This window comes from Pectinophora gossypiella, chromosome 17, assembly GCF_024362695.1.
Source record: "Pectinophora gossypiella chromosome 17, ilPecGoss1.1, whole genome shotgun sequence".
Classification (NCBI taxonomy): domain Eukaryota; kingdom Metazoa; phylum Arthropoda; class Insecta; order Lepidoptera; family Gelechiidae; genus Pectinophora; species Pectinophora gossypiella.
Genome location: NC_065420.1, coordinates 6,223,199 through 6,235,105, shown reverse-complemented (window position 1 = coordinate 6,235,105; position 11,907 = coordinate 6,223,199). Strand labels below are relative to the sequence as shown.

At 35.4% G+C, this 11,907-nt stretch overlaps 1 protein-coding gene across 1 annotated transcript; it reads left to right on the top strand.

Moving 5' to 3' along the window:
- The first annotated feature begins 5,438 nt into the window (after positions 1 to 5,438).
- On the top strand, positions 5,439 to 11,303 carry LOC126374290 (uncharacterized). The gene is made up of 7 exons (XM_050020817.1): positions 5,439 to 5,805; positions 6,107 to 6,379; positions 6,520 to 6,861; positions 6,999 to 7,342; positions 7,734 to 10,409; positions 10,498 to 10,603; positions 10,689 to 11,303. Exons 1-7 carry the CDS (start codon positions 5,521 to 5,523, stop codon positions 11,220 to 11,222), a joined length of 4,560 nt encoding a protein of 1,519 aa, XP_049876774.1. The 5' UTR covers positions 5,439 to 5,520; the 3' UTR covers positions 11,223 to 11,303.
- The last annotated feature ends 604 nt before the right edge of the window (positions 11,304 to 11,907 follow it).

The following is an 11,907-nucleotide window of genomic DNA, read 5'->3' as shown; positions in this document are numbered from 1 at the left end:
GTCGTCGTCGCCGTCGCCGTCCGGCGAGCGGCCGCCCACGCCGCCGCCGCCCGCGCCGCAGCCGTGCGCATACATCTACCGCAACTAGCGCGCCGCCCCGCACACTCCCGCGCATCACCTCCTACACGCCGTGCCGTCGTCGCCGGCCTGAACGAAACTTCCACTCTTTCGAAAGACTTTTCTATACTGTGGACTGACGAGACATTCCAAAATCGAAAATTGAAAGTGATCGTTGTTCGAGAACGAATAGTACTAATACTAATATAGACAATCGTGTTTTGTTGATGATCCTGTAAATTGTTGTCCATACGGATACGACGTCGTACAAGAAAGTTGCCTAAATTATAAAACGTGAAACTATTAAATGGATTGTAAGTTTAAAATCCCGAGATCCGAGTTCGGTGACGGAGATCCTCTCTTCCATGAAATTAAAATATACGTATTTGTGATTGATTATCCGCGTTGTAAATTGACCGCATCATGCGGTCAGACGAAGGTGTGACAAAAATAATTGTATTTTTTTTAAAAGACGGAACAATATTATCGATTGATGTATGTAAGATGAATAATGTAACAAATTGTAGATTGTTTAGATATACATAGTTTACTAATAATTTAGGTGAAAATATAAGTTTTGTTGGTAACATGTTGATGACTAGTTAATGTGAAATTGTGAGGTCGTTGCAGATTTTTTGACAGAATTTACTTAACTTCCATATTGGTCCTTTATATCGTTGTTACATCAAGAGATTTAATGGAAAAATCTGCAATGGGCTCGCAATCGCTTTTTTACATACCTACTATTTGTAGTATTACGTCATTAAATATAGGATTCTCTTATTCTAAAAGTTCTAGCGACTGGTTAACCGTGAGACACCAATGGTGGCGTTACCGGCGCCTGCGTTCCTTACACCCTGCAACCCTTTCTTAGAAGGCCGCCAGCGACGCAATCATTGACGTCACAAAGTTACAACACAAATAATATAATTATAATAGTTGATACCATTATGAAACACAAAATATAAATTATATATTTACCGTGTATAAATGATATGTAAAGTTCTGATACTTATTCATTCATTAAAGTGCTTCTTATGGGTGTATTTAGATTACTAGGGGATCGTTTTGATAATTATTCGATAATGTTATAGATTTAGTGATTATGTATACATAGATATAGTGTAAGAAGGCACTGTGATGCCACATTGCCAATTTAATTGTTGGTGCGCCATTTGTAAAGTTACAATTTGTAACTGTGATCATTATGTACATACATTCTGTGACACTAACTAGATTCTCCTTTTTAATCTACCGTCGTTTTTAAATTTAAATTTCCAGAATTGTGGGCCAAACGTTAAAGAATACTTTCAAAATTCTTTCCTTATCTGTAAAAGGAAAATCCTAATTCCAACTTATTTAAAAATAACGCTTTTATTTCTGCTTAAGATGTAGCTAACGTTTATTTTGAATCCCAGTACAAAAATGTCTGGTTTGTAAGTTAAAAGTAAATTATAGATCGCTTGGAAATACCTACGTCTAGGTGTTTTAGAAGTCGATTTATAATCTACTGTAGGTACCCTCTGTAATCCTGTGACAAGTGTTCATCTAACCAAGACAAGTCGGACCCATTTTCGCTCATTGTTGACAATTTAATGTGTGTAAAAGAAAATGTCAATTCTATTTGTAATGACTTAGTGCCTAAGTGTGTGTGGCAGGATTTGTAATTACAATCATTCAATTTTTCGTTTGGACTGACGTTAGAACGAAAATTAGGATGCCATTAGAGTATAGACTACAATAGATGACAAATATAGATACCGCGACCGCGATAGGAACTAAAAAGCAAATTTTTATATACTTACCATAATAATATATAGAGGGCATTCTCAAGATTGCCTTGGTAATACTCATAATTCTCATTTACATTAACATACCAAAGATGCAATGATTTTTAATGTAAATTATTTATTTATAGTAGTTATTAATAAGAATGTATTACTTAATCAATTGTTACTTTTTTATCGTGAATGTAACTGCCATTGGTATACATTTTTATTAACCAAAGTAAACGCACAGAAAACGTTTAATTTTATCATAAAACATGCGATTAGATAGACGCTTTTGTACACGGCCAATCTTGTTCGGAAACATAGAGTCGGATTGTGAAAATGATAACCTGAAGATGTAAGTAAAGACGTTGATAGTTGAAAGGCGCTAGTTTTAGAACGTAGTTTGGATATCTTAATTTTCTTCAATAAGTAAACTTGTATTCCGAAATAGTCTGCTAGTAGGTCGTTTGTTAAGAAGGGACCCATTTTTTACAAGTTACGATTTACATGTTTGAAATGACAACATTGATCCCAATAAACCAATCTCAAACGACATTGGGACACTTGTCGTCAATTTAACGTGGTAAAATTACCTGCAAAAAAATAGAACATCAAAACCCATGGATAAATTAAACAAATTTCACGATGTGTAACGCTACAAATTTTCATAAATATATTTCCAACGGCGGGAACCTAAATCATTGCGTTCCCCGCTAGGTGTATTTTATACGAGATAGTGGCGCTACTAGCGCAATTTAATATTTCCTATCTATGGATTTTAGTTCTATTTTTTTAGTAATGGACTAATTCATCAAAAAAGAAATTGTTATCATTTTCCCAATCTGTGCGTACAAAAAGTAATACATACATACGTAAGTGAGGCTAGTACTTGTAAATAGCGAGTTTGTAATGTAAATTAGTTTCGTCGAGAATAAACGTAAGCGTTAGGACATAAGCGGATGGAAAATTTTGGAAGGCGATTGTTAAGAATTGTTTTTTGTATAACTTAAAAATATTGATGAAATGTACAATAACCATTTCTACGTTTAAATTACTGAACCACCTTTTTATACTTGTAACGTTAATTGTAATCGTAAAATGCCTAGACAGTCGTAATAAGCGTAAATTATTGATTTATAATTATATTGAGAATTATATAGAACGTATCGTACTGTAGTTTATGATAGACCGCTTAATTTTGTTCGAGACTCGAAGCCTTAGTGTTAGAAATTGAAGACTTTTATTAAAATAATGAAGTACTGTAATTACAGAGATGGGGTTTAATAAAGAAATCCACAACTTTTATTAAAGTATAATGTTAAGGTATAGCGCGTTTATGTCACGTTACTCTCAAACTATCCATCACATACTTATACTATAGCGTGTAAATATTATGGGGTTGAGTTCTCTTACCGAGTCGGTTTTGAAGCCTGTGCAATATTTTTCTACTTCTATGTACTTTCTTCATTCTAAATTAAATAATAAATATGTATAACGAAAGTATTTCGAAGATAAAATGTCTCTGAAGATTGGGAAAGAGAGTGGGCCGCGGGAAATTTAAAATTGGAAGTACAGATTATATCACGAACACGCAGAAGGTAGTGGTAGCATAAAATATGCAGTGCGCCAATGTTTGTGTGATCTATGGTTCAAGAGTCACACAAAATTGTCAGGAATGTGAGCCCTCCCACTCTTAATTGCTTCGTTGAGTCCTACTGTATTACGTAGCCACTTGTTGGAATAGAATATTCTTCACAGCCATTTTTTTATATATCTTCTAGGACCATAATAATAGAGGAGAATCACTATGGGAAGTGCCTAACTAATTTAAATTGCAACTGTAGTGATAACGGCATGCCTCCAATACCCATCCCGTGGATCTGGCCGTAGGTTAGCGTGCCTTTAGAATATACTGATTACCGCCCATATGTTACTAAGGAGGCGATTCGGAATAACCACTGAAGTTTGTATGACGTTATTTGTATAAGAGTTCCATAGTTGAAAAGATTTTTGAGGAAATTTAATTAAGCTCGATCTTTCCCACTCGCGTTAATGCTTAGAGTAGAATAGTTTTGTAATTACTACGATATTCCACATTAACAAATTGCTATTTAGTTATAGTAAGTGGTTATTCCATTGAACTCCGCTTAAGTCCTTCTGATGATAGTTTGGGGAGCTATACATACCTACCATATAATATCATTATAAGTTACCTTCATCTTCATACTCAACTTTTAATATTATCTCAGTTGTTAATACTGCATTAATTTGCTTTTTAGACACTCCATAGGATTAAGTAGGAGTTTTATAAATAAAAAATAAATAAATGCAAAACGCAACTGCAGTGATAGTAATGTTACACCATATTCGCTGCCCGTATTTATAGAGTGCAATTTTTTTATAACTAGATACAAATAGAACTGAACGGTGACTTGCAAAATATAAAATGAGCTGCTAGAACGCATGGTTTTGTATTTTACTCTTCATTGTTTGAAATGTTATGATCATTTTCTCATTAAAATATTATTAATATAATGCTAAATATTTTAGCAAAGGATAAAATGTATTCCTTTTCTTTAGTAAATAAAATATTGAAACTTGAAATCCTGTTCTTATTTATACTACCCATCAACCTACAATAAAACAATTTTGCATTTACGCAAATAAACAAGTACCTATCTAAGGAGCTTTAAGGTTGACCACCAACCACACCGCGTCTATCAGCACCTCATCGCACTTTCCTATGCTTCTATCATTTTCTGCTACTCAGAACCGTCATTTGCTAGACCGAGAGAGACGAGAGAGATTGACGACACGCACGCGGCAGGATCAACAAGTACAGCGTGCTGCCAGCCGGGTCTGCATGACAACCGCGCCGCGCGCGGTGCGAATTATATCGAGCGCTTGGACCAATAAACGATACGAATGCTATCTACGTAGATAGACGTCAAACGGCTATTGGTCCGCGTGCGGCGCGTTTGTCGTGCAGACCCGGCAAATGTGATTCAACCATTCGAGGAATCTGTTATTACACTTTCCACAGTGATTGCACTATTACTCTAGTTTGCGTAAATGATAAATAATTCGCCACTGGCTTAGCATCGATATTTTGCAAGCTTGAATCACCTGATTTGCCGGAAAAGTAAATTGATTCCGTGCCTTGTAAGGCACGTTATGCCGTTGTTGGTAAGTACCAGCTATTACCATGCTATTACCTAAATCCACCAACCCTTACTAGAGCAGAGTGGTGCACCCCTTCGATTGAGGGAAGCCTGTGCCCAGCAATGGGACATAGGCTGTTTATGTAATTACATTCATATGTTGTATTTGCTAATGTTAAAACCGTAGATCCGGAACTGTGAAGATGACTTATAATGCCGGTTATTTGTGGTGCGCCACCCAAGTCACCATGACTGAATTTTACATTGAAAATCCGTCTAAAAAAAGTCGAGTCGGTCGATTTTTCCATACACAACTTACACCATTAATTTTCTTTCTGGCTGTGTACTATAAAATGTACTTTACTGAAGACTAGGCAGCGTGGACTTATGATCTTAGCCTGACCCCTAACTGAGCGAAAGGGAAAAAAAATATTAGTGTCAAGTCAAATCAAGTATCGTGCACGTGTGATTTGTTTGTGCGTAATTTGTGCAAACGAAAATGTGAATTTAAAAATAAATACTTAAATATAATGGATAAAAGTTCGCATAAACACTTTGCTTTTAATTTTAAGGAGATATTATTAGATGAAATTGCTTTAGATGGTCTAGAAGGCACAGTGACCGAATTATTATGGAGGCGAGTAGAGAAAAGATTATCTTCGACCGTCACAGAGAAGATGAAGGATCGTTTTTGGAACTTTATAGTCAATTGCGAAGCTATTTCGTTTTACCAACTCCCCGAAGCACGGAACCCTATCGAAATACTGGATAGGTTTCAAAAAGTGGATGAAGAGTGTGGTTATATTAGTGATCCTGTAAGTACCTACATCACATTATAAATATTGACAATAGGTACCTGTTACTTTGTGGCCTTATCAGTTTAGTAGTCTTGTAAAATATATTTGAGCGAAACATTAAATTCTCTTTGTAAATAAACTACAAGCTTAAATAAAATAAACCCATGTAGAAATGGTATAATAAATGTTTTTGTATCAGTATACCAACAGTTATAAAGAAATTTAGCACGGTAAATGTTGAGGCTTACTATGGAAAAAAATGTGTGCGATGTGAAGATTATTTAACAATATTTTTCATTTTATTTTTGTATTATTTCAGTCAGATTATCTGGATGGCCCATATGAGTATAGTCCTATTGAAAATGAATTTGGATCGTGTACCAACTACTTCACACGGGAAACAGTTCCTAGAGAGAATCTACGGATTCCATACAAAAGTGTTGAAGAAAAGTATGGAAATACTTTAGTGCTAGTGGCCTCACTCGAGGAGCGATGGAAGGCTTTGGTACCGCATATGCCAATAACACAACTGAGTCAAATGACTGTTGGACAATATTGTATTTTGGAACTTGTCGGCAGAGCTAGAGAAAATGTTAGTACAACCTAAAGAAACCTAAAAACTGTTCTACAAATTATAAGCATGAATCTGCATGTACTACTCCTCTCTTTGACATAATTAATTATCGCACTGAATAGGGAATTCCTTTTTCTCATTTTGGTATCTGATTTTAGGGACAAATTACTACAGGCACAACAAATCTGATGAAAATAGTAAAAGATTCCAAATTACTATTCTACAACAGAAAATATTTGCAAGATTTGGGTTTAATAAGAGTACAAAGTTTGAATCAGATAATTGGAGGTAAAACTGTAAAGAGTTTACTTTTGAGACTGAAAAGATTTTACCAACCTCTGATGCAATGTTTGCCTAAACATGGCAAATTGTACAATGTAGTACAGTACTTGTTAACTAAGCCAAATTACAAGGATTACACTGAAGAAATGGTTAAAAAAAGAATATTTAGTACAGGAATGTGCAAAAAGCTTAGAAAATCTTGCACCTTCCTCAGTTTTGTAAGTATTTCTAATAACACATTTCTTTATTCTAAATAAGGAATACAATAAACTGCATGAATATTGGCTGTCAATTTGTAGTTTTTCCTAGCAGTTATTCACTTGTGTTTATATAAATAATAATTCTATTACAACAGGTCAAACTCTACTCAACAGCTGTGGTTCCAGAAGAGACAGGGAAAACAAACAAGAAGTTGTTTAAAACAGAAATAAGCCTGAAGGTGGAAAGTGATGAATCTTCACAATCAGACAGTGAGACAACTACAGAGCCGCTGAAATGTGAATACAATGTACATATTAACTTAATGAGGCAGGTATATGAAAAGCTACTTGAAGCAGGAACCAAGGGGCTGACACGAATGGAAGCGTCAGAACTCTTTGGAATTGAGTTCTATACTGCAAGGACAATGTTTAGGACATTAAAATCGAAGAATTTAGTGAGGGAGTTCTTTGAGGACAAGGGAAAGCAAAGGATTGCCAGGTAAATAAACCTATTTACCACCAAAGAATTAATTTACAACAGAAATAGGTACCTATTTCTGTTGCTTCCATCAGATATATTAAAGGAATGACAATGGATGACGTCTGTGTCGCAGATTACAGCTGTAATATGCCTGGCAGGGATATGATCATAACAGGGCTACGGTTTAAGGATATGATTATATCACTAGATTCGGTTTTGTGAAATTGTTTTATCGCTACGTCGCCGCGGCTGTTCCCTGGATATCATTTACGCAGATATAATGTTAATTGGTTGAACAGCCACGGCAATGTAGCTTTATATTATTTATACTAGCTCTATACTATTTTTGCAGTGATAAACAAATCTTCCATATTGAAAATAATAAGAAATGCCATTATCTATATTACAGATATGTTGCAACAGTCTCGGCAATAAAAGGAAGTAGTTCCACATATGAGGAAGAAAAAAGAAAATTTATGGAGTATTTAGATGAGTCTAAAACTGCTATCAGAACATCAACAATCACAGAATCTGACAATGAGATACCCAGAAAAAAAGTTAAGCTTGAAAAAGATGCAAATATTGAACATGATAGCTTTATATCCGATTCTGAAGCTATTGAAGAGAAAGTTACTGAAATGTCTTGTTTAGACGGATTGGAAAATGTGGAAGGAAAGACATTGTTCGGGTCGAAAAAAGGTCCGACCCTGAGGCAGCTTAAATTCGCCAATGGTATACTCAAAGTTATAAAAGAAAAACTAGCTATATCTGGATATCAAACTTTGAGCTTACTGGTTGCCAAGGAAATTGGGGAAGCCCCAATGGACACAAAAGGCATCAAAATATTTGTCCAAAAACTAGTCGCTGAAAACCAAATTAAAATTTTAAAAATAGCATGGCCAGGTTGCCTTCAAAAATATTCTGTATTTCTGTGCGCGCCACACGTACAACCCACCGACCCGATCATCAGGGCGAAATACAAGGAAATAAACATTCGGGCATTAAGAAATCCGAATATTCAAACAAAAGTGCTCAAGCCGGTATCAGACACTACTAACACGAGACCTATAACTCTATTTTTGTACCCTCGGTACATGAAACTTCAAAAGCTTCACGAATCCATTATGAAACTAGTCTACTTCAATGACGATGAAACTTATCATTCTAATTTACCGAAAGGATATTCCTCAATCATTGATCTCATGCCAGAATTCACATTAGAATTCGCAATAGGCAACTTGAGCAATATATCTCTAGCCTCTATTTCACAAATGAAGATCACTAGCGACATGTTACAATGTAAACTACGAAACATACCAACTGATCTCTTTAAATTATTGTTATCATCATCTGCCTTACAAAGCGCGCTACGAGTAAATTTGAAAATATTGGCGATGTTCGGACTAATTCAATTGATCAAAGAATCTGGGTCTGATGGTAAGATTATGACGAAATACATGTTTTATGCTAATCAACGCGCGAGAATCATTGACACACAAGGAGAGTGGCCTAGAGAAAATGCTGACATGGAAGCTCTAGAAAAATGGTACAACTTTGAATCCTTCAAAGATGTCGAAAGATTTTGGAATGACGTATACAATATCAGCCAAAATACAACTATCAATTTAGCTTCAAGCGAACGTTGCATGAAATATCCAATAGTGGCTCCTAGAGAAGAAGAGACAGTGGAGCTGTATGACAATGGTGTAATATTGGGAAATGGGTTAGGTCCATGTGGGTATGATTCGTCATTTCACATGGAAATTCCACGACTTTGGGTTGCATATTTTACGAAGTTTGTAAAAAAACAGCAGCTATTACACAAAAAACTAATTATAAAAAATCCTAGACGAAACAAGCCCAAACGAAAACTAAGAACTAACTTAACCAAAACATCACACTTGAAAAAATCAAAAGTTTTTGTAGATAAAAATAAACCAATTAAATCTTTACGAAGAAAGAGAGAAAAGGGTAGTTTAGTAAAGTGGTCTAAAGAAGACGACAGAATTATAATGTTGGGTAAAGCAGCTTTGACTATTATAAGTCCCGTTGCTCAACCTGGATGTCTTCAACTCAGAAATCTAGTTATCAAAGACATATTTTCTATCACTGACCCAAAAAAAACAGCAAGTATATGTCATAAACGAGCAATACATCTGGAAACAAATAGCGCACTGGCATATGAAAAGGATTGTGTAATAAATGAACTAAAACGTCGTCCCAATATAACTAATAAATATGAGGAATTATTGAAAATTGTACGGATGCAATACCCTGGAAACATGTCGAAACTGATAAACGGAACTAGACTTCCAATGATGGAACTTGTGTGGATTATGCTACAATTGGTCAAAAGCAAATCATTCAACCAAAAAATCCCTTGCGTTGCTTTGAGCTTTGAAGACTTCCATGACAAATTTAAGATACATCCAGCTTCAGCCAACCAAAAATATAATCTATATAAAACCCCTCTTGAAGCTGATCCTGAATTAGCTTCAGTCAAAGAAGGAATTATTATTGCAGTGATGTCCAGTTTTAAAACAGCGCAGTCTACTAAAACAGCTAACACAATATACTCTGTATTCAATGCTTACCCGGAACCGCTGATGCGGCCGGCGATAGAACAGTTGCGAAAATGTAGCGCAGTAGCCGCAAAGGAGAAAGTAATCAATGCCCACATCAGTAGATTCAATTTCCAAGACATTGTGCATTCGTCGTACAAAGTTTCTGCACACTACCAGCGTAGATGGATCAGCAGATTAAATTCAGAGTTTATTGAAAGCTTGATGGTCAGTTTAGATAGAGAGTTGCCTCAGAGTGGCTTAAAAGGATGCCAGGAGGTGAATTGTTTGCTACTAGAGTTAAATAGCAGTGACGTATTGGATATTACGACTACTACGGTACCCGCCATATCTGCTCCATCTGGTTCCATCATGCAGGAAGACCAGTTAAGTGTACTTGACATCATGATGAATTTCAAACTGAAATCAGGAACACTGGGATGGAGGAAAAAAGCTAATTTCCAAAAATTCTCAGATCTTTTCGAGAACATTGAGTATCAAGACATTTTAAATACTATACAAAAGTAAGAACTGTTTCTTTTTAAAGCAGCACAACAAAAACCTAACAGAAAATCCGTTTTCACACAAAATTATTTTAAATTATGTTTTCAGAAATGCCAGAGTATCCGACCCTGTCGAAAATGCTGACACTGACGACAAGATTATATCTCATCTAAAAGTGAAAAAAGAAAGTGGATCAACTTTTTCTGAATTACAGGTTAAATATTTTTATTAACTGCTTCCAATTCATGTTTCGTCCAATATCGTAACTTTATTAACGTCTCTCTTTTGTTTAATTTCAGGACTTTACTGGCTTCGACACTACAACATTGATTGATAAAATATTGTCACTGGAATTTTCACACATTATCAAACGCGTGGGCTACTTCGAGAATTTGGTTGTCCTGACGGAATTCGTAAAACCTTGGACTATATCTATCGAGGGCTCTCTTATAATTCCCACGCCTTGGCTCAGCTTGGATTTGGACATCAGAATTGATATATTATTAAAATGGGCTAGCGTGATCATGAACAAAGTGTTCGAACATCCAGGATGTTCTATTGAGTATCTATCAGACCAATCAGAATTCCTCTCCACTCGTGCTGTCCAAGATATATGCATTGTTTTAGAAAAAGTCCAATGTGTGGTTATAAAATGTATAAAAGTTTCACAACCAAGTTTGTTTTCCAACAATGAAACAACAATCCCAGAAGAGCTAGATTTTAATCCTTACGAATCTGTGAAATATATTATAATCTTTCCGGTAAAAGATTCGCTTACAAGATTTGCTTATTTAAGAAAGAAGATGTTAGATGACTATTTTGGTCCAGAGTAATTACTCTGTAATGATTATAAACTATAGGTAATATAAGGTCACCGAATTAATGTTTCATTTAAATAAAGTGTAGGATATGTATATAGTTCACAATTATTTACAGATAATCTGAATTTTTAAATTTTAGGTAATTTGTGCTCGTATTATTACGGGGCGGAATCTCTTCTATTATGTAATATTATTGTTTCTTCTATGTCAGTGGACTCGTGGACCATACTGAAGTTTGATTGTTGGGCTAGTAACCAACCACAGAAAAGAAGAAAGATTCCGCATAAACAACCCATTGCCAGTTTTCAAGTCGTCCAAGAAACCTTCGACTATTGACGTATACGTGCCCAAGTGTATACATGCATAAACTCACGCTCGCAATCCCTGATGGGGTGAGGTGAGCTACAAAAATGATCTTATTTTGTCAGAAGACAATGGAGAATTTCCACGCTACATTGTCTAAAAAAATATAGATGGCGCTGTTTGTACAGCTACAAACTAGGACGACTGTAGATGCATCTTTGTTTGGGTATCAAAGACCAAGTATAGATCAAGATATACATGATGACCTTTGTTATTATCCAGGCACGATACATCTTTGATCAAAATAAAGAAAAGCAATGTAGGAGCAAGATAATTCTATACCAGTTAGCCAAATATCAAGCAACAATTTTCCCAACTGCCCATTTATATATAG